General features: G+C 38.8%; 1 protein-coding gene across 1 annotated transcript; it reads left to right on the top strand.

Annotated features, from left to right (window-relative positions):
* The first annotated feature begins 21,606 nt into the window (after positions 1-21,606).
* LOC128745722 (uncharacterized) lies at positions 21,607-26,862 on the top strand. The gene is made up of 2 exons (XM_053842802.1): positions 21,607-24,367; positions 26,414-26,862. Exons 1-2 carry the CDS (start codon positions 21,607-21,609, stop codon positions 26,860-26,862), a joined length of 3,210 nt encoding a protein of 1,069 aa, XP_053698777.1.
* Positions 26,863-27,301: the final 439 nt, after the last annotated feature.

The following is a 27,301-nucleotide window of genomic DNA, read 5'->3' as shown; positions in this document are numbered from 1 at the left end:
TCTTTTACGTAAACGAAAGAAAGAGCAACACTGCCTTACAGGAGAAGAGTGCCCAGTTTTGATGGATGCAGATTGGCCCTGCAATTTTTAACCGTACAAAAAGTTATTTATCAACCTTGCAGCACCGGTCATGCCTGGGCGATCGGTTTCCACCTAGCTACTCGATTATACTTCCTTTTGCATCATACTAGTTGACGTAGTTTACACTGACATAAAAGCTGCATTTGACCGGATCATTCATCGCATCCTTCTACGGAAACTTATTGGAACAACCATTGCAAAGCTTTGGACTTAAACCGTCTTTAGACATTACTTTTCTTTTTTGACAGACTTTGCAGCCGGTTGTTAGAGTCCAGGACAATTACGGGGTTAGTGCAACGATCCTACTGACTCTAGAAGCACAGCACCGTCCCGCTAAGATTCGAACATACAACGACTAGCATCGTATCTCGAAGCTAACTGGGCGGTAACTATTTGCTTGATTTGATTCAAATTTACTAGATAGAGTCTCGCAAGTTAAGTTAGAATCTACTGTTTTATCTGTTTTATCTGTGTCTACAAATAAATCTGGCATTCCTCAAAGAAGCAATATTGGCCCCATGCTGTTCATATTATTCTTCAACCATGTAGTTATGCTGCTAGAAGCAGACGCGCACATATCTACGCCTCGATCTTAAATTGTTTAACACCGTGCGTTCCATCGACGATTGTCGCCGGCCGCAAGGATTGTTAGATGCCTTTGTGAATTGGAGCAAGTTCAACTTGTTGATAGTGAGCAGAGCAAAATGTGAGGTAATTACGTTTCAACCAGCCATTCCATTCCATCCACCCAGACCCCTATTATCTTTGACCACAATATACACATTACACATTCCATCCAAGTAAAGCCTTATGCTATATAAATACCAGGATTCCAAGTTCTCCCCTGTATAAAATAAACCCTGCATATGATATTATTCCATGTCCAGTATAGATTATTTACCTTGTTGGTACAGTCTTCAATTGATTCTTGTTTGTTATATTGAAATTCGTTAACCCTCATACAAAGCCTGTAGAGAAATCGCTCTCACATTCATATCCATATCTTGTCATTGATATTGTACGGCTATGAATCTTACCTTCCTAAAGTCAATGGTCTACCACAGCGGTTCCCAAATGGGGGTTCGCGAACCCCCAGGGGTACGCCAAAACTTTAGTTCGCTTCAGAATAGTATAGGGAAATCCGTCAGGGGGTACGCGAATCGAAAAAAGGTTGGGAACCGCTGGTCTACCAGTTCAATGTTTTAGTGTTTTCAAAACATTCACCTTAGACTCGTCTTGACCCTATCTTCATAGGTGTTAGTCTTGTGCTTTTCCCGACTCAACCCTAATAAATATTTGCTATGGACTTTTCTCAATTCAATCGTAATACACGTTGGCCATGGCCTTCTAGCTGGCTGAACTTTAACACGAAGTGACCAAGTGATGGTTTATGGATTGATAGCTTATGATAATATTCAATATTTCTTTTTCTAACGACGTATAGCAGCCGGCTTACTTTTTTGTTGCGAAAAATGTAGACAGCTATAGACAGCTTAGTGGTGTAATTGGTTAAACAACACACTCGACTTGAGAGCTGTGAATTCGACTCTCACCTTCGCTAAATCTATATCAAGAATTTTTCAGTTTGTCTGAATATACATTTTTCACATTAAGTATTTATTCTTCCATCAACTATTCAATTGATGGATTGGACGCATTAGGGAATTCAATCTCTTATCGACGGGTGTGTACTAAATTAAACAACTGCATTTCCCACCCTACCCTGCTACGCTACTGGTTGTTGAGTGAAACGAAATGATAAAATGCTATTTCATTTTTATAATACTGTGATGTTGGCAGCGAAAGCATGGTTGCCTGCTGATGGGGCGGTATTTTTCGATTAATCAACCAATTTCGCACGAATAGCCATTACTGCGTTAAAAAATATATTCCATATTCCTTACCTCAGTTTTTACCTCTAAAATCACACCGAAGGTTCAATTTGGCCAAAAGATCGCCAATGTGATATCCGGCGGTTCACCATCTGACCCAAACTAACTCCTCATCCCATCTACGCGGGAATCTGTCAACCGACTCCGACACTTCCTCTCTGTGCCAGTTACACGCTACCGGCAACTACCCTAATAATGTGTTATTAACACACAGCACATATTCCAAGCAAATCCACAACCACTTCACCGGGACTCTAAGAATTGAACGCATCCAAAGGCGATTTACTGATAGAATCTTCCTGCTTGTCGTGAACATTGTCTTCTACTTGATTTGGTTTGGACTGGAACGGTGCCGGAAAGTTCAGCAAGCAACGCTTACAGCAAAAAATTTGAACAACGACATTGATTCGTCGACGCTGATTTTTAAAGAGATTTTTCGAGCATCGCAAAGATCTCTGCGTACTACTGCTTTATTGCACACGGACATCCACCTAACCACGTTTGGGTACCACGAACCAGTGACAGCATGCATCCGGATATTCACGAATTTGGAGAGTCTACTTGAAGAAAGATTCAAAGATTGTCAAGAACTGATGCTTTATGAAAATTTATGTGACCATCATGAAGACACTGTCAGATGAATAAAATTTATAAATAAATTGATATAAAAGAGTTTTTCTTAGTACTGTTGCTAGCTTTTCAGTTATTCGATAGGTACAACTTGCTCCGGTGACTAGCCAATATGTAACGGCGACACCGTGTCAACCGTCAAAAGAACACGTTGCGGTGTTTAAATGTGTAGGTATGCACCGTGTGGCTCCGAGCAGTGCTTATAACGAGTCTGTTCCAAACTAGAATGTGCAAATTAGTTTTGCCGTTTCTGAGACATAGCCTTTTGACACACAGTTAAAATACATTTTTAAGCATAATATTTAAATTTCTTTTATTTTAATACACATTTGTATACAACTTTGTGCTAACAGGTACTATCGGTTTTTAGGTTTTTTGGATGCAATAGTTGTCTGATTTAATTATGAAAAAGTTATGCAGTTGTAATTTGATTATTTTGGTGTTTTAATATTTAATAAACTCCAAAGGGATTTATATTTGATTAAATCATTTACATTTTTGAATTTTTAAAAGACTGACATTTTACTAGTAAAGCTGTAATATTTTGAATTTTATATTTGACAACGCATCAAACAAGAAATATTTTGTGGAATCAAACAAACTTTGCTATTTCAACTGTCAAAGCAACCCAGAACCCTAACGATGCGAATAGGTACTAGGAATGAATCCATGCTTTATTTCAATTTACTATCTGCGTGCTTAGTGACATAATTGAGCAACGCATTCCGTACGTCACCCATGCCAATGCCATAATTTCCGTAGTCATTAAGCGCTGCTACCAACACACTCAGAAACTCCACCGTGATGTTCGAGTTGACCGTTCCGTTAATGTTGATCGTTACGTTGATAATATCTCCCACCGTGCTCTCACTGATGCTGACGGGTCCAGTCACTGCAGCTGGTACACCTGTTTCTGCGCCGGCTCTTCCTAGCCCAAGATGTGTTTGGCCGAATAAATTGCTTAAATCCAACGAAGCAGCTTCCAGGGGTTCAATCGCAGTCAGATATAACAGCACGAGGTATGAGACAAATGAAATCGTTTTAGTCATTTTTGTTTGCAGTTGCGGATATTTAGAGCCTGATCAAGGTGTCTGCTGACGGGATACTGAACAGACGGATAGGCTGATGTTGATTTTGGTAACAACGGCGATATCAGTTCTCTTATCATCGCCAGTAGCTTCCTGCGTAAACTGCTAGGTAAAGTACCCCAATGAGTCAGCTAGTAATTGGTGCTTTTGACACTCTCGATTGCTTGGACTACAAACAACTCTCGTTTTACATGGTTGTTTTGAATTTGATTTACCTTTACGTTAGTTTTTTCAACTATGTCGGTTTTAATATTTTGAATTTTTTTTTTCAATTTTGCATATGATTTTATTTAAATCTCGCAGAACAGCATCATTATGCCTACTAAATTATTAATGTGACATTATTAATGTGGGCCTCCAAAGCAGGACTATTGATTTTGAATTTTCATCGGAATTTTGGTTTTTCCAATATATGATATGTATGTATGTATGTGCGAGGAGTACTAAAGGCTTAAATTTGATTTCTTACACCCTCTTAGAACTTGAGATAATAGATGAGCTTTAGCTCAAGAATGAGTGAGATTTGACGAATTAATGAATAAAATAGACTTACTTGCAGAAAAAGTGAATCATCTGAAAAAGTCAGTGTAATTTGGAAAATTATTAGTTCGGAGTAATCCAAGCCGGACTAAGATATAATAATTAATCATAATTTGCGTAAATAGGGTGATTTATGTATTTTGGACAGGCGTTACGCCTACTCTATTTTGGACATTTACGGCAAAATCAAATGGAAATGTCCATAATAGCATACGCGTAACGCCTGTCTAAAATACATAAATCACCGAACTACTCAATTTGTTATGATTCTTTATTAAAAACAGAACTCCTCTTTTGGGCTCAAAACTGGTTCCGAAATTGGACTCTCCGACGAAATATTAATGACTGCTAATTTCCTGTTAAAAATGGTTTGTATGGGCTGTTGAACATGGTCGACGTTTGGCATTTCAACATACAGAGGGCGTGGCTGTGGACCATTTAACTGAACTGACTGATTAAGCTTGAAATTCGTTTGTGTGGAGAGTATGCCCCAAGAAGAGATAACCGGCTTTTAAGGACGCAGTCCATGTTACTGCTCGCAGTTCCCAAGTAACAATTCTGAAACCGCTTAGGTTTATTTGAATTTTATGAAGGTTTTATTGCGGTATTAAGCATTACATCTGGTTGACACTCTTATAACCATCTATAAAACCATAACAAAACTGTTAATACAGTCTGTTTAATGTGGTTGCTACATTACCATCATAACTTGTTGGCTGTGCCACATCTTTTATAAACAAATTATGGTTGGGGTGTAGCAATACAATATGGCATACCAACACAAAATTGATCTTATTTTGATTTCTTGTCAAACCATAATAAATCTATTAATATGGTACCACCCTAACCAAGCCTTTTTGCTACTATTTTAAAGAATATTAAAGTTCAACACGGAAAACATTTTTTATGCGAGACCGTATTGCCATATTCTAGTATTTTTTAGCCCGCAAACATGCAATCTTCAAAGCAAAGTGTGAATTGCAGAAAGAAAATTATTATCAATCGGTTTGCATGTCGCAGAAAGCAACAAGAATGATTTTGCTAGAAATTGAGATCCCGATCAGATGATTCCAACAAAAATATTACAGAATTGTAGCTCAAGTTAATATTTTTATCAAACTTTGTCAATCAAGCTTGCGACACACAAAATGTACTATAAAGATTCTATCCCGTTTTGTTACTTATAACACACTATGTTTGGTAATAAAGCAGGACAGAATGCTGATTTTTGTAACTCATCTTGATATAAACTAGATCAAATTATTTCATAATTGTTTATATTTGTGTTATGCTTAGAGCAGATTTTGTTACAATCATTGTTATTTTAACTCTACTAACGAGGTCAATTTATAGCAAAACATAAAGGAGACTTTGTTATAAAATACTTGTTGTTTAGAACTCATCCTGTTATTAAGTTGATACTTTCATGCGATCGGGATTGTCTAATGGAATACATTTATTTTGTTTAAATAACTGGTTTTCAAATATTACAAAATTTCGATGGCGCGTTGGTTTTGTCCACTTATCATTCCAATATGCACGATAAAATTTAATGTGCATATGCTGCACAACCACGGAAACTGCTGAAAATTTATTATTTATATTTATATAGAGCTACAAAGCTTTATAGAGCAAGTGCAAGTGAACCGCATTTTTACCGGTCATTTTGAGTACTTTTAACCAAGTTTAAGTTAAATCCAACCTATTTACAGATAAACTCATTTAAGAGTGGACGATAGAATTTAGTAAAATACCAAATTGTGCGCACGTGTGCGTAAGATTTATTTCTAATTTCTAATTCGTCAACAGACATTTACGATCATTTTCGTACCTTGATATTCCGATTGGATGTTGCAAGATATGGTATGGAGTACCTCTAGTGTGATATATCTCGACTAATAGTCATTCGTATTTTTCCAATTATAATTTTACTTTATTAACGATTTATCAATTTCTATTAGCTAACAAGCCCTGTACAAACTGTTCCGCATGATCTCGCCAGATTTGTTCTTTCTGTTCTTTCGTTAGATTTGTGGTGGAAGCACGCTCTTTGATCTGTTGTATCGCAGCAATTACGTCATCAACATGTATATCGCTAATTGCAATTCCGGTAACAGTAGTAGTACCCAGTGTGGTAGTAGTAGGAGCCAGTGTGGTTGTAGTTTCACCCGGTGTAATGGTAGTGGTAGTTTGCGGGGCGGTAGTAGTGGTGGCGGCGTCAGTAGTGGAAGGAGGGACGACAGTAGTGGTATCGACTTCAGTGGGCGTTCCGGTTGGTATTGTAGGCAGGGTTGGCAGTGTAGGTAGAGTTGGAGGCAGTGTGGGCAGCGATGGAATATTTATGCCATCGGTTTGCGCCAACAATGCCACAATAACACTTATAATGTTTGCGTCGATATCATTCTTAATGTCGGCTTCTACGTTAACGCCAACGTTAACGATGTCTCCAATGTTGTTGTCACTAATCGAAATTGGACCGCAATAAACTCGGCTGGTGATTGCCAGAATAACAAGGATCAAGATCTTCATTTTATCTGTTTTCTTTAAAATGAAACTTCCACTTGCTGCAAGGTTGTTGGGTTCCTTCCACCGAAACTAATGAATGAACTTACCAATAACTGCGATATTTATAAGCATATTGCTAGTACCTACTGATAAAAATCATCAGGTTGCGTCTCTTACTTTGATCCATTTAAGCTGCAAATTTTAACTGATAAAACATTTACTATGTGCGTTTGATTGATAAGCACAATTCCAGATGTTGACGTAACATTTCATTCACCGTAACACGCGTATGTACAAGAAGATTAGCGCATATTATAATTAGTAGTAGAATTATAATTCTAGCTTCACGTGCGTAACATTTTTAATCATGTCTTGTTGCTAACATACATTGATCCTAGCAAGACTCACAACAAAAGCGCTAAATGCTATTTGCTATGCTAGACTGTGTAACTTAATTGGTTTTTCAACTTTATTATTTACTTACTTACTTTTGTACTTTTCCGGTGACAATCCGCTTATCGAATTCATGCCGAATCCACATTACTCGGTCTTGGGCTGCCGCTCTCCAGTCGCCGCTGTTCTAGCATCCTCGTCAACAGCGCTCATCCAACGGGTACGGTCTAGAAGGTCTCTCATCCGACATCCTTTCTACGTGGCCAGCCCATTGTGGCCTGCCGTATTTTAATCGCTTCACAATATCCGCATTCTTGTATACTTGGTATATTTCATGATTCATGCGCCTGCGCCACACTCCTTCGTCTAATATGCCGCCAAGAATTGATCGCAGGTTCTTACGCTCGAAAACGTCAAGAGCTTGTCGGTCGCTCTCTTTTTTCGTCCACGCTTCGTGGCGGTAGAGTACCACCGGGAGAATTAGCGTCTTATAGAGCGCGAGTTTTGTACGGAATTGTAGGCTACGGGACCTCAGCTGGCTACGCAATCCGTAGAAGGCCCTGTTGACAGCCGCTATCCGCCTTTTCACTTCACGGCTCACATCGTTGTCACATGTCACTAACGTACCAAGGTAAACAAATTCGTCGGCCACTTCAAAAGTATCTCCATCTCTCACCACCGCAGTTCCAACACCCGTAGGGCTCCCATGCTCTCTACCAGCCACCATATACTTTGCTTTGGTAGAATTTATGATAAGCCCTATCCTCGCAGCTTTCTCCTTAAGATACGTGTACGCTTCTTCCGATGATATCGATGTCGTCCGCGAACCGTAGGAGCATATGAGATTTCGTGATGATGGTACCGCTTCTCTGTACGCCTGCCCCTCGAATAGCACCTTCCAATGTAATGTTGAAGAGCAAATTCGATAGTCCATCACCTTGCTTCAACCCATCTAACGTCACTAACGAGTCCTTTATTATTTATTATTTATAATTATTAATGATTAATGATGTTGAGTCTACTATTGCAAATTATGTTGTGTTTCGTTCGACAACATTTTATTTTTATACATTTATCATATATATTTTATATCATTATGCTTTGTTTGCTTGGCTCACCATGCTATCATGGTGGACACCTTCAATTGTTTTAAAAACTTCCTAGTTAATTGGATCATTGTGAGTTGTTGAATTTAGATCTTCCTTGTATGCGTCGTGACGTTTTGAGGTCATTTTGGATATCCGATATTCTTTAGTCACACATTGATTGCTATGTATTACTGCAAGTCGTAGGCGAAATACGCATCTGTCGCGCATAAATATAAATAGTCTGCCTCTGCGACCGGTCGTCCCCAACATGACAGCTCCAAATTATCAACTATCAAAATACATCGCCAACATACTCAAAACAGCAATAGACAACACACACAACATCAATAGCTCGTATGAATTCTGTGAATACATCAACAGTTTTACAGCGCCTCCTGCACATGTAATGGTGTCATTCGACGTCACATCATTATTTACCAATATACCAAGAGAATTAGTGAGGAAAGCTATACACACAAGTTGGCCTGAAATAAGTAAACACACCAACATCAATCTAAATCTGTTCTGGGAAATGATTGACTATTGCATGGATGCCAGTTATTTTCAATTCCGACAACAATACTACCAGCAAGTGAGGGGTACTGCGATGGGTAACCCTTTGTCGCCCATCCTGGCAGATTGGGTAATGAATGCACTGTTAGACCAGGTTATAGAAAATATTAATATTCCCATTCCAATTTTAAAAAAGTACGTAGACGATCTATTTTTATTAATACCAAGCCACGAAATACAAAACGTACTATACAGCTTTAATAATTACCACCCAAAAATACAGTTCACAGTTGAAGTAGAAGTGAATAGGCAGCTACCATTCTTAGACATGCTAATTACCAGAAATAACAACCAAACATTTTGTACAGAATGGTACAAAAAACCGATAGCTTCTGGACGCTTTATTAATTTCCACTCAATGCATCCAATGTATCAAAAAATAAATACAGCGTACAACTTGATATCAAGAGTCAACAAGTTAACAACAACAAAAACTCAAACAGATATAAACAAGACAATAATAGAAGAGCTAAAGCAAAATGATTATCCGATACGACTCATAAATAGATTAATTAACAGATACCCTAAAAATGTAATAGCAGACGAAACTGAGAATGACAACAAAATATACAAATCAATACCATATATAAACGAGTTAACACCAAAGATAACAAAACTAATTGAAAAGACTAGTGAATATACAAACATCAAAATAGCACATTATAACAACTACACAATCGACTGGCTTTACCGTACCACAAAAGGAAAACAGGATAAATTACAAAAACACAATATAATATACGGCATTAACTGCCAAGAGTGTAAAGCTATGTACGTTGGACTCACAACCAACAGACTAAAAACGAGATTATCTGGACACAAATCAGATACAAACAAATTAGACAAAATAACACAGATACAGGATCAAACCACAAGAGAAATACAACTAGCACAAGTGAAGGAGAAAACAGCGATGATTACACACTGCGTAAACACCAACCACCGATTCAATCTAGAACAAGCATCAATACTAGATCAAAGCAACAAACCTACACGACTACCCATATTGGAAGTTTGCCACATCATGACGACAGATAACATCAACAAACGCACCGACACGGAAGGAATAAATATATGTTACACAGCAATACTGAACACACTAAAACACAAAAATTATAAACCTCGCACACAGACAAACACAAATTAGCACGCACATAAATGATTAACGCTACACACAAACAGAATAAAAACAGCGAATAGGCAATACAATAGGAAAAATCAAACCAAGAGTTAAAATATCGTGATCAAAAACAGCTACAAATGAGTGAACTTGTGACACAATTAACATATTTTAGACATTATAGACAAACGAGTGAGTTTACATAATATCAATTACTACAATATTCATGACTATACAATATTTACCAGACCATTATACATCCAAACTCAAAGACAGACAACACTATAGGCTAAATGTTACCAGACAAAGACGGTTTAAACTTTGTAAGTCAGATCACAAATTACAAGATAGATCACACATAACTAATAAGACATATTGTAGAAGCCCTGAAGAAGATCTAAACCAAAGATCGAAACGTTGGCGTAAATAAAACAAATCGTCCACTGAATTTAAAGACTGAACAGCCAATTCTCCAACCTATAAATAGTAGAATTTAATTAGAAAAGTTTTCTTTGTAATTTAATTTCTGATTTATCTACGTTGGACAGGTGTTACACGTCTTCTCTATTTTGGACATTTTGGACAAAAGCAAATGAAAGTGTTTAAAATGTAGTACGCGTAATGTCTGTCCAAAATAGATGAAGCACCCTATGCCTATAATAGGAACATTGCTGGCAGGCGCGGCTATTTCAATCGTTATTAATTTTTTCATTTTGGTCCACAAATTGTTCGCAACACAACTTTTACGTTACAATAATGAACCTGTTGGATCATGTGAATTTTTATGAATTGTCGATATAAGTAATGCGATATCTTCGAAAATGTGTTAATATGCGATAACATCATTCTTTAATAGTGGCGTAATTTAAGCATCTAGTAATCATTTCGAAACGAAAAAAGGCCACTGAAATAAACTACACAGGAATTATAACTTGTAGAATCTGAAGTAGCAGACAACTGCTAGCCACCGGTTATTTTTACGCTTGCATATTTACGATTAGGATTGAATGGCAGAAACATTAGGATTCGTGGCAGGAAATATACCTAGCAAGGCTGCTCGTTTCACGACACAAGTTGGATATTAGAAATGAAAATACTTTTTTACTACCGCCACTGGTAGGTCCGTCAGTGGCGTAGTAAGGAAAAAAATATGAGTAGTAGTACCTCCCCTCCTTTAAAACAGCATAGTTCCTTTAAACTGGACATTACTTGTCAGAAGTATGGTTCCACCATATCAGCATTACTCCGACATAGAAGCAATCAACGCTACTGAGGGCGCAATTCGAAAAACGACTTGTCGGAACATATTCATTTGCATTTACATCCATACCGGGGAAAAGTGTCACAATGGACAAAGCAGAAAAAGTTTATGTTAATTTTATATGCTTTTATCGTTCCTTTGTTGCGTTCGTTCACTGTACCTATTAGTACGGCGGACTGCGGCAAAGTAAACTCTAGCCATTGCACCGGATCGACTCGTGGTTTTGCGGTAGATCTCGCATAAAAATGTGTGCACACACTTTACCCCTACTCAGAATTTAGCATTTGGTAAAAGTTTTCGTTTGTTTTCCTGTTGTTGACTATTATTATCAGAGTTACAGCCCGGTAAGCAGTGTATACAGGCGCTGAGTTTCAAGTCAAAGTTTGTATTCATCCGTTTCCGCCACTGCATTTACTCTTGAAAATCATTATGGTAGTCACTATTTTTATGAGTTGAAAGAATTATGTGAAATTCTCGATCTACACAATCTTGCATTAACCATATTACGCGTAAAATCAATAAATCCGTATGTATCATTATCACCGTCACTTAGCATAGTATAGCATAGCATAGCATAGACAACCGTACACACCATGGGTGGCTGATATGGTGTACACGTAAGTACACCATATACCTGGCCATGTCCTTACGATTGTAGAAATGAGTACGTTAGTTGAACACTTACTTTAAGAGGATGCGCAAAAACTCACGCAATCTTCATTGGTGTTCTTGTACCCAGTAATATACACTCAAAATATTCTGCACATAACTAATAGTAAATTTCCATATAAAATCTCATATGATTATCATGAGCCGCATATAAACCCAATCCTACCAGAAATACACATAAAAATTATACGCGTATGAATAGTATGTGCAATTATACACATAAAAATTATACGCATATGAATAGTATGTGCTAATTTTTCGCTTGAACATAAATGATAACTGTTTGGCACATAAAGATCATTTACTGGGCACATTGCAAAAATCTATATGTGGGACACATAGAAACTATACGAAAAGTTTTCTCAGTGTACGATATGAAAATGATATTAAAAATAAAATGAAATGGATCATACATGGGAAAGAATAGAACAATCTCACCAGCAATCCGTCGAATGAAATATAATTGCATCATTTGAGTTTCCATCAGTGCATCTAATATCCAATAATTAATTTAGTTTTTCCTTCTGATATCCATGTGCATTATTCAAACTTGTCACTACCAAAGTTTTCACCGTACAGTAGGAGGATCATCATCACCGTCACTTCGTATAACTATAATTAATTTTGTATGCTAAAGGATGTCCCACATCAAATCGCATCACGAAAAAAACACTGCAATGAAGAAATTGACCCATTGGGTATTTTCTCTTGAAAATTTGGGCAGAAGTAGTTTAGAGTGTATTGTTTACACTGTATTTTTATCGTTGTCAGTTTTTCGAAAATCCGGGCGGCACCCGAAATGCAACGTCGCGAATTGATTTTGCGCGAGCACCTGGAAAATCCTCAACTCTCCCATCCAAACATCGGAAAACAACTCGGAATCGTGCAGTCAACGGTGAGAAGTGTGATTAAATGTTACTACGAAACTACGAGCAACCAATGGAAGGTGAAATGCGGTCAGAATGGATGTTCTACTAGTCATCAGAATCACAAGCGTGTTGTGAAAGCGTTAAAGCGAAATCCCAATGCTTCGGTCAGGGATGTGGACAAAAAGTTGAATCTATCCAAGTCTTTCGTTCAGAGAGCCAAGAGCCGGGAAGGACCGCATACGTACAAAGCACAGAAGGCTCCAAATTGTGACGAATGGCAAAATACGGTGGGAATGTCACGGGCCCGGAAACTGCACACCCAGAGGCTGACGAAGCCTCATAGTCTCATAATGGATTATGAGACTTACGTCAAAGCAGACTTCCGGCAGCTGTCAGGGCTTCTTCATCGCCCAGCATAAGTTTCATGTTCCGGAGAAAGTTAGGAAGCAAAAACTTTCAAAACGATCTGCTCATGTGGCAAACGGAGTGCGGCGTTCTTGACTACCTCGTTGTAAACGGGCAGATCTACCTCAAGGAGTGTCTGCAGAAGCGACTACTTCCTCTGTTGAAGCAACACGAGGGCCCTACGATTTTCTTTATTAGCTGTATACCACTCTAGCACCAATTTAGATAGCTAGGTAAATCAGGCCAGAATATAAGGTTATCTTTTTGTTTCCGAATGAATGACAAAATCTCATTTTTTCATGTGTACACTTTGTTATTATTGAAGAAGTGATGAAAGACTTAATCTTCAATCCACTGCTACATATTTCTTGCCAGATCGTGGGCTTCTTTCGGAATTTATTAGCAAACTCGAACTTATACTTGGCTGGTATATCGCCATACTCAGTTGTAGTGTTCGACATCGGAACGAAAATTGAAGTCCGGGTTCCGGTCCGGTCCGGTTAAAAATCGGAACGAACTTTCTTAGTCCGACTTTATTCCGGTCCGATTTGGCTCTGTTCTGGTTCCGGTTCTGGTTGGGAATAAAGTCGGATTAAAAAAGTTCGTTCCGATTTTTAACCGGACCGGACCGGACCCTGACTTCAATTTTCGTTCCGATGTCGAACACTACTCAGTTGCGATGTAAAACTTTTGCCCGGGAAGTTGCTTGAAATCCATTTTCACGTAGGTTTCGTCGTTCCTCAAAATGCATCCGTTGAATTTCGTCAAAACTTGCCCGTATAATCGCCTTTCACGCTTCTTGACAAATTCTGCTTTAAGTGCCGATTCGTATAAAAAAATCCCGCGTTGGGGACTTACCACCGCGACCATTATTCTGATCTATTGTGGTGTGTCTTCTTTTAATTTATGCCATGTCGTATCAGTGAGCTATCAAAGTTTGATCAACCACCTCTACTACTGTCGCCATTTATCCCAATCAGGTGATGAATTTCATATGAAATTTATCGCCGGATCAGGAGCAGCATTCCAAATATCATAGGTCTTGATCAGCCCCTTATCAAGGTAAAGTAGTTTCTGATATAGTGCAATTCGTGCCGATTCGTATGTTTATTGGCACTGTAAGACCTACAGCGAGGATATTCTGCGTGGTTTGATAGTTGGTACCTTCTAGCCTCTTCTGGATGGAGATTTTGGCATTTTTAGCACTCTAGCCAACTTTGATCCAGACCACTGTGGATTTTTCATGAGTTTGTGCAAGGCTTTTTTAAGTCGTTCGAGGTTCATTCGTCAACCCTCACTCGGTTTGTTTACGCTTGCGACATTCGCCCTTTCGTTAATTCTATCTTCAATTGTGAAAATGGTTATAACCATGTCACTATTATAGTCTTTATAATAACCATAAGATCAAAGTTTACAGTACATCCCAAAAGCAGAATTTTTCAACGACGCTACCATTAATATTATGATTCAACCATTATCATTATGTTCATCATATCCTACACTTCAAAAATATGTATGGAAAATCGCTCGATTTCGTATGGTGAACATTCTTAACGACCCATTATTTTTATGGTTACTTGACAAATAACCATAACTAATATACTTGATATTATACATTGATATTTTACAAATGGTTCTAGATTAGAAGATAGATGATAATATTAATGGTTAGAATAAAGTTCCAATTAATGCGGGATTCTGCCAATGAGATATCAGAGCTATCAGCTCTGTTCTTTGCCATTGAAAATGCCATTTGAAAACTAAAATCTACTGTCGCGGTTGGTCCTGATGATATTCTTTTGATTTTGCTCAAATGATGTGTTTATTACGGCAATAGGACACCATACGAACCGTTGCTATTCAAGAGATGGCGCTTTTTTAGTGGTAGTAAAATTAAAATGTCTCATTTATCTATGTTCACCCGCATTAATTGGAACTATACTTTAACCATAAATATTATCGTCTATCTTCCAATCTAGTACCATTTGTCAGTTTTTGTCATTTCATCTGTATTTTCAACAGTGCAAAGTTGGGACAAATGGCGGAAAAAAAGTTGAAAAAATGGCGAAAAAATGTTTGTCTCCAAAACGCATGAAAAAGTCTACATTTAGTGACGAAACATTACCTGACATGTAAATTAGTGTTTATATGTAAAGTCTATCACAAAATTTGATAAGAAATCTGTAAAAAACTTTGTAATTTGTTGGTTTGAAACTGAGCCTATAAAATATTTAACCTGCGATATTTTGGCCTTGAAAGCATTCCAAATGACGATTTTGCGTTTCCCGACACATTCGAGCCATTATATAATAGATTACAGAGTTTCACTTCATTTGGTCCAAATTAAGGTATACCCGGGTCATAATGGGTTAATTTCCATAACTCCTGCCTAATTGTGATAAAAAACAAATTTTTTCTATACCCCTTCATTGCATCTTACTACCATTCTTCCGTGAACCCGGGAAAGTGATTTTGATACTGTACGAGAGCCGGAGCTGAATATGCTTGCGGCATTTCAATTCGAAGGAATTAAATTTCGCAACATGAACGCGATAAATAAAAACAATGTTTACCAACTATTATTCAGGTGTCAAACGTTATATTGCGATTAGCGAGATGCATCCCGAGCAGGAGCGCAGAGCAAAATAATATCAAAATGTGTTATTGGTAATCGAATAACTCATATCAAAATTTGGTCTTGTTTTGGCTTTCATAGTTGGTAAAATAACAAAAAATAATATCAAAATTTTACTCCTTTAAGGCCAAAAGAATAACTACTTGTGCTATTTGAATAACAAAGCAATAACATGACTGTATTCAGAGTTTACACACTTAAAAAACTCAGCAAAATTTGCCGAGATTTGGACAGCCGAGCGTTCGGTAAAAATTTCAGTTTTGCAGTTCGACGTTTATGGATCTTTACTAATGTTTGGCATCATAACAAATTTTACCGACCGCTCGGCTGTCCAAATCTCGGCAAAATTTTGCTGACTTCGGCACGTTTTTTAAGTGTGTAGAATAACATATTTTAGTATTATTAAGGTATTGAATAACAAATGCAGTTTTATATGAGATATTAAAAAATCATTTTATAAAATAGTTATAATCTAAAATCTCTTTAATCAACAAAAAAAAATTGTACAAAATATATCGAATGTCATTTTAAGGCCAAAATACACCACAATAGATCAAAGAACTGGTCGCAGTGGTCCAAGATCCCCAACAAGGAAAAAAAGGCCAAAATAAGATATGATAACAAAATCAGTTATTAAACTCATCTTGCAGCCACTGTTTCAAATATTTGCTCAATAACAAAATGTGTTATCAATGTATCTCCATATCTATTCAATAACAAAATATAGCATTATAACACAGTTTGATATTGTTTTTATATTATTTTGCTCGTCGCTCCTGCTCGGGATGAGAGACTACTGTTGCTGCACTGAGTAAATTTACATGTTTCCAATATGCACAATACGTGTTACAAAGTAACGACATCTGTTGTTTTCAACAGGGAAACAATGATAGTTTCAAGGACACTCTTACGCATGGCACATGATGAAACACTAGTGCCAACTTCTGTTCTTTATTATCAGAAACTAGAGGCGGTGTCCTATTTCGCCGACCATAATTTTTAATGCATCCCTAACCCTTCCTAAGAAATGGAAAGATTCAGTAATGTAAAAAGGGAGATAGACGTGACTTCACATACTGTGTCAAATCCAAACTTTTGAAAATTTTGGTAGAAAACGTAGTTTTTGCTTGTCAAGTCATACATTATTCGCCTGTTCAGCATGTTTTCTTCAAACAGTGATCAACATACTGATATTGTTACTGCCATTATATTGCCAGTTCAAAATAATCCATAGAAGAAGATAACTCAAGCACTAAAGTATCTACTATCGGTAAGTAGGGTAAATTAACCATTAGCGGACCCTTTAGTGCTTGAGTTTTCCCCTTTTATGAATTATTTTGAATTAGTAATGCTAAACGCCCAACCGATGACACAAACAAAATTAGTAACTTTCGATCAAACCTAAAAAAATTCAATTTATGTTGTAAATCTTCATATTTAGCATATTTTTCAAAACAGATTCACTTGTATGTACCCTTGTGGTTTACAATAGGATAACGACCGGGTCCATTATAAAAATTCTAAAGTTTTGTATGGAGCATATCAACTAAGTTTTTGAATTGTCCATAATGCCATAATGGTCCATAATGCGTCATTTTTTGAATTGTTGTCCGCATTATGGACCCTCACTTGTTGTAAATATCGATTTCAAAGCATTAATTATCAAATGCTAACTGCTAAATTTATAAACTAAAATCTGTGTTATGTTTAGTACTTTCTGTTTCGTCTCATATATCCTCAGAAAGAAGAAGTACAAGCTAATAAACACTGAAATTGTATCCGAGGTCCAATATAGATAAAGGGTCTACTATAGGTTAACTTATCCTACACCCTATATGAATTGAATATTTCGATTCCATTCATCCTAAATCACCCAATCTCAGTTCGTTTTTATCCAATTGAGTTGAGAATGTCGTGGAGCAACGTTTGGTTTGGTGGACCATTCGTTAATACACTTTTCATTTATTTGGGCCTGAAATTGGGGAAACATTTTTCATATGTGCACTGAACCATGTGCTGGGGCTATTCATTACTCAAGCCTCGAATCTCAAGTGACGTTATGATAAAAAAAATCCATTGGTCGAAACGATAGATATACCTATCCCTTGGCTTGGTTCAGATTGAATGTTCCTAGGGACAGCCGACTGTGAAATTATACTCGAGCTCTGTGGAAGAGTTGATGATGAAGCCGTCACTCATTCTATTGTGCCTTAGGGTAAATTTGAAATGAGTTAACTCTCGCAGGTCTTGCTCAATGGTGAATGGTAATAGCGTTTGAAGGAAGTTCAGTTTCACCGAAATTGAAATGACGTGCGCACATCAAAGCCATGAACTAGTGCTTATTCGAGGTTAGTCATGGATGTTTGGAGTTAAAGCATGAATGCTTGAAGGCAAAGCCGCACATTTTGCTGCACGATTATGTGCAGCTGAAAAGATTCATCTGTCGAATAGCGTTAACAAAGAGTACAAAATATTGCTCCAAATAATTAATTATAAACCGCTTTCCTTGTCTCTGTGATTCATTAGGTTCTATAATACACTTTTCTAAAAAAAACAGCAAATCAATCTACCTGCAGCAGCAGTCCTGATCTACTGCACCGAGAGACCCTAATATATGGGGCGAATAAACATATCACTTCAAATGATTGAATTGATTTCCCAATATTAGTGACTCGCCTTTGAAAAGCAGACTCGTGGTATTTTAATAGCAAAGTTCACATACCGAAAGCTACGTCACCATCACCAGTTTGCGAACAACCTTCGCCCATAAGGCCCCACTTCTTATCGGCGCCACTTTTTTGTAGTCATCACTCATAGTGTTTTCCGCAGGTTGGTTGAGCTTAAACGTCTATTTGAAACGCCGTTTTCTGTGACAATCTTCCGAAAGTAATAAAATTTACTTATTTCTCAATTAGCAATGCGATTTTGCGCGGTAGAAGTAGAACTGGCGGCTTAAGATAGCGTAGCGGTAAAACCGATTCCAAATCGCAAATACCCTCATTGTGTCTAGGCCATATTGTAAACCAAGATGCGATGAGTAACTAAATTCCGCGGCTAAATATGTTGTAAAAATAAAGAAGAAAAGATAAAATCCGAACTAAAACTTATTTTTGAATTCAATATTCGAAAACGTGTATTTTTCAATCAGATAACTTTAAATAATTGAAGTGAAAATAGGAACCAACATTGACGCCCTCACCGTATACCGTAGAACACCGCCAATTTGAACTATTCCTCATGCAAACTGACGGGGTTACTTTTTAATTTGAACAACTGGCAGCTCTAAATACCGTGTACGTTGGTATGACCTTCTTTAATCTGAACATTTTTAATCTGTACTCCGGTGGTATGAATGCGTTCACATTAAAAACCGATAAAGCGTCATACACAATTGACGTTAAAGTTGACCGGGTAAATTGAAAAAAAAAAAAAGCAAAAAAAAAACTTAATGCGTTTCCTCTTGCTCAAGAGCTCTGGCAATATAGCTCATATGGACCTCTCGCCAGTACTCAACATAGACCATTTTAGTCGAAACTGCTGAGCCAATTACCTCTTCTACAAACCGGACGTTTAGAACTCGCGTATGTTGGAAATGTTTTTAAAACGTTTGTTTTCATCAAATCAAAACAACAAGTTCAGAGGGTGCGCGTCTTGCGCGTATGTGAAAATGAATAGAGTTACCAAATATTCAGATTAAAAAAGAACTCACCCAATCTGAACGAAGTGTTTTTCATATTAGCGGGGGTTGAGTGTATGCAGATATTTATATGAACTGACCGCTCTGCTCGTTGTTATTGTTTCAGTGGTTTGATATAGTTGGCAGTTGAAGTAAAAATTTTCCTTCCGATCAAATTTTTATTAGAATCGCTGGGAAAACGGAATGTGGAACATGTTAAACACGCTAAATCTGTACAAACAAATCGCATTTATTGACATTGTCTTCATCAACAAATGATGTCATGTTGATTATGACATTTAAAGCATTTTTACGTAATGCAACGTAATGCAAATAAGCGAGGTTCATATTAGAAAGTGTTCAGATTAAAAGCGGTCAGACGAACGGGGGTCCACGGTATTTCATTCAATAACAATGTTAAGGGCCAAACAGAATGCTGCGTCAACGCATCCGTCAGCGTCAATTTGACAGTAAACCCATGAGAAAACTGTCAGAATAACGCTGACGGACGCGTTGACGCAGCATTCTGTTTGGCCCTTTAGACTTTGTGCGTGCAGGACATCCGGCTTTTACCAGATAATAGTATTCTAGGATTGTTTCGAAAATTTGCATACATTTCATAAATAAAATGTTCTACAACGACGTTTTGTTCAAGAATTATAAACATTTAAAATGGGTTATACCCATTGTTCGATGTTACATAAGCTTCAAAATAACTGATCTATTTATACGTCAATCCAACATATAATTGTTATACGACATCGAATTTTGTAAAAAGGAGACACCACTATTTTTATCACTAACATAGAAAGAGCTTAGGGTCGGTCTAATTGCATACACGAATCAACCAGGAGATAGACCGATGAGAGATAACGATCACTTGATCAGTAGCCATCCGATAGCGAACGAATAAACACAAGCTGTATGCGTTCAATTTTATAGCCTAAAATAAATGTAGTTTTTTCATAGAACAAATATATGAGAGTTCACTAAAAGTGCTGTAATAATTTTACTACGCCGAATTGCAAGGGAAGGATCTCGGAAAAGATTGGATATTGGACAGCTGGAAAGGATTGGATATTGGTCAACGATAAAGGAATGAAGGATTTCTAGTTCGAGACTGAAAGATAGACTAGAGGGGAGAGGCTGCTAGTTGTGTGATAGTTATCGATTGAGTACGGTCCTATATTTAGTGCGATACAAAAAATCGTCTTGGTTAAGCCAATCGTAAATCTGGCTTCAGCCCGCGAACCGCCTCCCAACATATGGTGCCGTGACCAGGATTCGCGGTTGAAGCTGGTCTATTATTCTGAAGGCATTGTATCGTACAAAGGAGAAATTGGCTTTATTCCGTCATTTTGCTGGCACTTGCTTCGATTGATTGGATGTGAAATATTTCACCTATGAGCTACAATACGTTATATCAACCATATTGGTACTATAGTGTAATAGCAGCATCGGTCGTATTTCCTTAGCCTGCTAACTAATAATTGAATACAAGGCCTATATCAAATAGGCCACAGGTGAGTGGCCTTCCAAACCTTTACCTTCGCTTTTCGGTGCTACGTGGATCATTTTTGTCTTGCATGTTACTACATCTTGGAGCATTGGCGGCTTTCCTGGTTCGTAGCAATAAGCTACAGCGTATAGGTGGAAATCAAATCGGTGACGATCATCGGCGGTTGGGATCGAGGTACTCTTTATAGGACATATTAAGGCGGAAGCTGAAATTACCTGGAATATTCTGGGCTCAACCTCGCACAATACACCGACATCAATGGGATTAATTGCCGTTTATATATATTCAATCAAGGCCTATTATTGACAGGCCTCAGGTGAGTGCCTGTCCAATATTTTCATTCGGAAGGTTGGGTGTTACGTGTTTCTTTTTTATTACCTTTCATACTTTGGATCAACTTTACGTCGTGGTTGGAGTGGTAATTCATTTGCGGTTTGAAGCCTAACATTTTACATCGACAGAAATTGCACTAGTATTGAGTGCACAGGCGTCTTTGGCGAATAACGAGAAAAATTAAATACAAGGCCTTTTTTCGGACAGGCCTCAGGTGAGTACCTGTCCAAGGCAAATTACCTCAGAGACGGTGCTTCCTGGTTCCTTTTGTTTTATCTTTTTCGGTTGGAGTGTCTCTCGTCATTGCTCAGCTGGTAGTGGTAGTGGATATGGCAGATAAAGTAATCAAAGAAAGGATTAAAAAGCGTGAGCGCATGTTTGTGTCACTGAAAAGGCACGCGCAATTTTTGGAATCATACAGTGTGGAAACGCATAGTGGACAAATATCAAGCAGGTTGGAAAAGTTGGACAAAAAATGGGAGGAATTCGAAACCGTACAAGAGGAGATTGCGGATCTAGATGAAAATGGAGATCACGAGGAAGAAAGTAACAGAGCTCACGAAAGATTCGAGAACCAGTATTTTGAAATTCGTGCGGCGTTGCTCGAGAAAACGTTACCAACTCGCCCTGCAGAAAATCTAGACACTACGATGGGACGAAACAACAGCGGCATGGGATTGCATAGCGGAGTTCGTTTGCCCCAGATCACGTTACCGGATTTTGATGGGAATTATAGAAGCTGGCTGTCATTCAAATCTACTTATGAGTCTCTCATTCATGAATCGGTGGAACTAAGTGACGTCCAAAAATTTCACTATCTGAAGTCAGCGTTGAAAGGCGAAGCTGCAAAACTCATCGAATCGTTGACCATCACAAATGGTAATTATGCGATAGCATGGGAGACAATTACAAAACGATACTCCAATGAATACCTCTTAAAAAAGCGTCATGTACAAGCTCTGATAGAATATCCAAAAATTCAACACGAGTCGGCAATTGCAATTCATGGCTTGGTGGATGAATTCGAACAGCGCTTAAAAATACTAACACAACTGGGCGAAAAGACGGAGAGCTGGGGAGCATTGATTGTTCATTGGATGTGCTCAAAGCTCGATTCCCAGTCTTTAAAGCTATGGGAGGATCATGCGGCCTCGGTAGACGAGCCCACATTCGCCGTTTTGATTGCTTTTCTAGAAAAGCGTACTAGAGTTTTGGATGCATTATCGTCGAGCAATGTGGAGGCAGAAAAATTTGATCAAAAAACTACAAACAGTCGTCCAAGATTAGCTGTAAATGCTGCTACAAGTAACGAACGACCAACTTATAAATGTCCATGTTGCGGGGATGACCATTACATGGCTCGATGTGCTAAATTCTTGAAATTAAACAATAAAGAGAGGTTGGATCTCATAAACGCTAAACGACTTTGCAGCAATTGTTTTCGCACGGGTCATTGGGTGCGAGATTGTAATTCGGCTTTCAACTGTAGAACGTGTGGTAAGAAGCATCATTCGCTGATTCATCCCGGTTTTCTAGTTAACGACAGTCAATCAACAAGGCAGCCGTCAAACGAAGCGAGGGAATGTAACGTAGCTACGGGCGGTGAAGACGAGGAAACAATTGTAGACGAGGAGCATCGAGTAGGATCGTATAGCGTCGGAACAAAGCATGGTCGCTCGTATGTTTTTCTATCCACGGTAGTCTTGGCAGTACGAGATCAGAATGGTGAAATGCATTTAGCTAGAGCGCTGCTGGATAACGGTTCACAGGCAAATATAATGAGCGAGAGGTTGAGTCAGATACTAAAGTTGAACCGAAGAGCGGTTAACATCCCCATCTGCGGAGTAGGGGAAATGGAGTCTAAAGCTCGACACTCAGTCAGCACTCTCGTTAGTTCCAGAGTAACGGATTTCTCAATAAATGTAGATTTTCTCATTCTTCAACGACTGACGTCTGTTTTACCAGCAGCTAATGTTTCCGTATCAAATTGGAAAATTCCGGAGGGCATTCAACTGGCAGATCCAGATTTCAACATAAACAATCGGATCGACCTTTTAATTGGTGCGGAATATTTCTATCGGTTCCTTTACGAGCGACAGAGGAATCAAATTAGGTTGGGTCCTGGTCTTCCCATTCTGGTGGATACTGTTTTCGGCTGGGTGGTATCGGGAAAGGCCACAAAGGAGAAGGCTACTTCTATCAATTGCTGTCTGGCCACAGCATCGGAAAATTTGGAAGGTTTACTCGAACGTTTTTGGGAGATGGAGAGCTGTGATGATCGACCGGCTTGGTCGAAAGAGGAGCAAGATAGTGAAGCTCACTTCGCGAAAACTCACAGCAGATTGGACGATGGACGATACGTGGTACAGCTTCCGAAACAGCTAAATTTCGATAGGATGTTGGGCGAATCTAGAAATATGGCGCTAGATCGATTTATAAAAATGGAAAAACGATTGGATCGTGATTTAGAGATGAAAAAACAATACCATTCCGTCATACAAGAATATTTGGACTTAGGCCACATGCGAAAATTGTCAGACGAAGAAGTGCAACTTGAGTCTGATCGATTGGCGAAGCAACAAGTATATTTCCTTCCGCACCATGCGGTGGTTAAGCAATCAAGCAGCACAACGAAAGTCCGTATTGTTTTTGACGGGTCAGCCCGGTCTAATAATGGATATTCTTTAAACGACACTTTACTCAAAGGGCCGATAATTCAAGATGAACTCTTGAGTCTTCTTATACGATTTCGTAAACATGAAGTAGCGCTAGTGGCAGACATCGAAAAGATGTATAGGCAGGTTCGCGTACATTCTCATGACACTTCACTTCAACGAATTTTTTGGCGGTTTTCTCCTAACGAGCCTATCGGCGTGTACGAGCTATTAACGGTTACGTTTGGATTAACACCTTCATCATTCTTAGCAATCAGGGTACTTCATCAGCTGGCGGTCGACGAAGGGCTTAAATATCCAAACGCGAAGGCAGTGCTGCTCAAGGATTTTTACGTGGATGATTACATTGGTGGGAGTTCTAATATCGATGGAGCGATTCAGTTGCGTACCGAACTAAACGAATTGATGTCCAAAGGTGGTTTTTCATTAAGAAAGTGGTGTTCAAATTGCCCAGCCGTATTAGCGGGGATACCTGAAGATCAGCTTGGAACAAATCTTTCTATTTCTTTTGAATTAAATCCTGGAGAAGAAATAAAAACTTTAGGAATTACTTGGGAACCGCGCTCAGACAAACTCCGTTTTGTCTTCGACGTCGACAATAATAACGTCAATTGGACTAAAAGGCACATACTCTCTAAAATAGCTAAGCTGTTTGACCCGTTGGGTTTGATATCGCCCATAGTTGTGTCAGCAAAAATCATCATGCAACAGCTTGCGTTGCTGCAAACAAATTGGGATACGGTGGTACCTCCGGAGTTGGAGAAAAAATGGACGACTTTCTATAGCCAACTACCCAAATTATCAGAAATACGCCTCAATCGGTTCGCATTCATTTCGGAATGGGTTGACGTTCAGATACATTGTTTTGCCGATGCTTCAGAACTAGCCTATGGCACTTGTTTGTATGTGAGATCAGAAGATCGGTTAGGAAACATTCACATTGAGCTTTTGTCCTCCAAATCTCGTGTCGCGCCTTTGAAAAGGGTAACTCTTCCGCGCTTAGAACTATCAGCAGCCAAGGAGGCGGCAATTTTGTACTCGAAAGTATCGCCAGCGTTAGCTCTGAACAAGGTTACCTCATATTTTTGGTCGGATTCTACAATTGTACTTCACTGGTTGAACTCACCTCCTAACACGTGGAAAACCTATGTAGCAAACCGCGTTTCAAGTATTCAAACATTGACCCATGGACACCAATGGCGCCATATTACGGGGAAAGAAAATCCGGCTGATCTAGTGTCGAGAGGAATGTCCATTGACGATTTCTTACAGAGTCAACTTTGGAAAAGAGGTCCATCATGGTTGCAAGAGACTGAAGAAAATTGGCCTTCTGAGACGTATTCGTGTAGCTGTTCGGAAGAGATGTTAGAAACTAGACAGCTTGTACACGCTGTCAAGCTCTCACCCGGCACTAATGAATGGTTCATGTTACGATCAGTTTTGGAACCACTTCTTCGGATAACAGCATACTGTATACGCTTCTGTCAGAATTGCCGCAACCCGAATGAACGCAATCGGTCTCCTTTTCTTACTGTGGACGAAATAGCAACTGCTAAACTAACATTACTAAAGCTGGTGCAAATGGAATGCTTTGAAAATGATCTGAAACAACTACGCAAAGGTCACGCTGTGAACCCAAATTCTACTCTTAAATTGTTAAGCCCCTTTTTAGATAAAGATAACGTCATTAGGGTTGGCGGTCGCCTCTGCCACTCAAGTCAAAATTATGTTACTAAGCACCCCGCTGTGCTACCCAATAATCATCCATTCACAAAACTCCTCATAGATTATTTTCATCGACAAACAATTCATGGAGGTCGTCAACTAACGTTGTCGACGATGAGACAAGAGTTTTGGCCTATACACGGTAAGCAAGCGGTCAACTCAGTCTTGCGAAAATGTTATCGCTGCTTCCGCTTTAATCCAACACCCATTCAACAACCAACTGGTCAGCTCCCAAAAACGCGTATTCGTCCAAGCGGAGCCTTTCTCATTACAGGAGTTGATTATTGTGGGCCGTTTTATTTGAAACCTCCGCATCGACGTGCTGCTGCTCCCAAAGCATATATAGCGGTGTTCGTCTGCTTTACGACGAAGGCAATGCATTTGGAAATTGTAAGTGATTTATCAACTACTGGATTCCTCTCTGCCTTTCGACGCTTTATTGGATATCATGGCATACCGCGCGAAGTTCACTCGGATAATGCAAAAAATTTTGCGGGTGCTAAGCACGAATTGAACGCTTTATATTGCATCCTAAACAATGAGTCAAGCTATAACCGTATAGGAACAGAACTTGCCCAACACGGAATTTCCTGGCATTTTATTCCTCCTAGAGCGCCAAATTTCGGAGGCTTGTGGGAGGCAGCCGTTCGCTCTGTTAAAACGTGCCTCAAGAAAGAAATCGGTGACCGCCGCCTGTCTTACGAGGATTTCTCGACACTACTCGTCCAAATTACAGCGGCTCTCAATTCTCGGCCGTTAATGCCATTATCAGATGATCCCAACGATCTGAAGGTATTGACGCCGGCTCATTTTTTGATTGGGACTCCCATGCAAGCTTTACCTGAACGTGATGTGCGCAATGTTCCCACCAACCGCCTCACCCACTACCAGCAACGACAGCAATTGTTCCAGCACTATTGGCAACGTTGGAGCAACGAATATCTCACCGAATTGCAAGCAACCAGCAAGAAGCGACAGACAACAGCAGTTCAACAGGGAAACATCGTGGTACTACGTGAAGACAACCTACCGCCGTTACGTTGGCCTATGGCGAGAATTATCGACGTGCATCCTGGAGCTGATGGAGTGGTTCGCGTCGTAACCGTGAAAACGACCAACGGAATCTACAAACGTCCAGTCAACCGAATTTGTCCCTTGCCATCCAGTTGCCATAGTGGTATTTAAGGTTTTTTTTTTTTTGTTTTGTTAATATTCGTGAAAGATTTGTTCTATAAGATAAGGATTGAAGCAAGTTCAAGGGGGCCGGCAATGTTCGATGTTACATAAGCTTCAAAATAACTGATCTATTTATACGTCAATCCAACATATAATTGTTATACGACATCGAATTTTGTAAAAAGGAGACACCACTATTTTTATCACTAACATAGAAAGAGCTTAGGGTCGGTCTAATTGCATACACGAATCAACCAGGAGATAGACCGATGAGAGATAACGATCACTTGATCAGTAGCCATCCGATAGCGAACGAATAAACACAAGCTGTATGCGTTCAATTTTATAGCCTAAAATAAATGTAGTTTTTTCATAGAACAAATATATGAAAGTTCACTAAAAGTGCTGTAATAATTTTACTACGCCGAATTGCAAGGGAAGGATCTCG

This window comes from Sabethes cyaneus, chromosome 1 (genome assembly GCF_943734655.1).
Source record: "Sabethes cyaneus chromosome 1, idSabCyanKW18_F2, whole genome shotgun sequence".
Classification (NCBI taxonomy): domain Eukaryota; kingdom Metazoa; phylum Arthropoda; class Insecta; order Diptera; family Culicidae; genus Sabethes; species Sabethes cyaneus.
The sequence above is the reverse complement of the archived record's forward strand: the minus strand, read 5'-3'. Positions and strand labels throughout refer to the sequence as shown.

Bases quoted from the DNA above. Each gene is read 5' to 3' on its own strand.
- LOC128745722 (XM_053842802.1), top strand. From the start codon at position 21,607: ATGGCAGATAAAGTAATCAAAGAAAGGATTAAAAAGCGTGAGCGCATG. The intron at 24,368-26,413 runs GTGGTTTTTCAT...TCCAAATTACAG, and splicing joins AAACGAATTGATGTCCAAAG to CGGCTCTCAATTCTCGGCCG.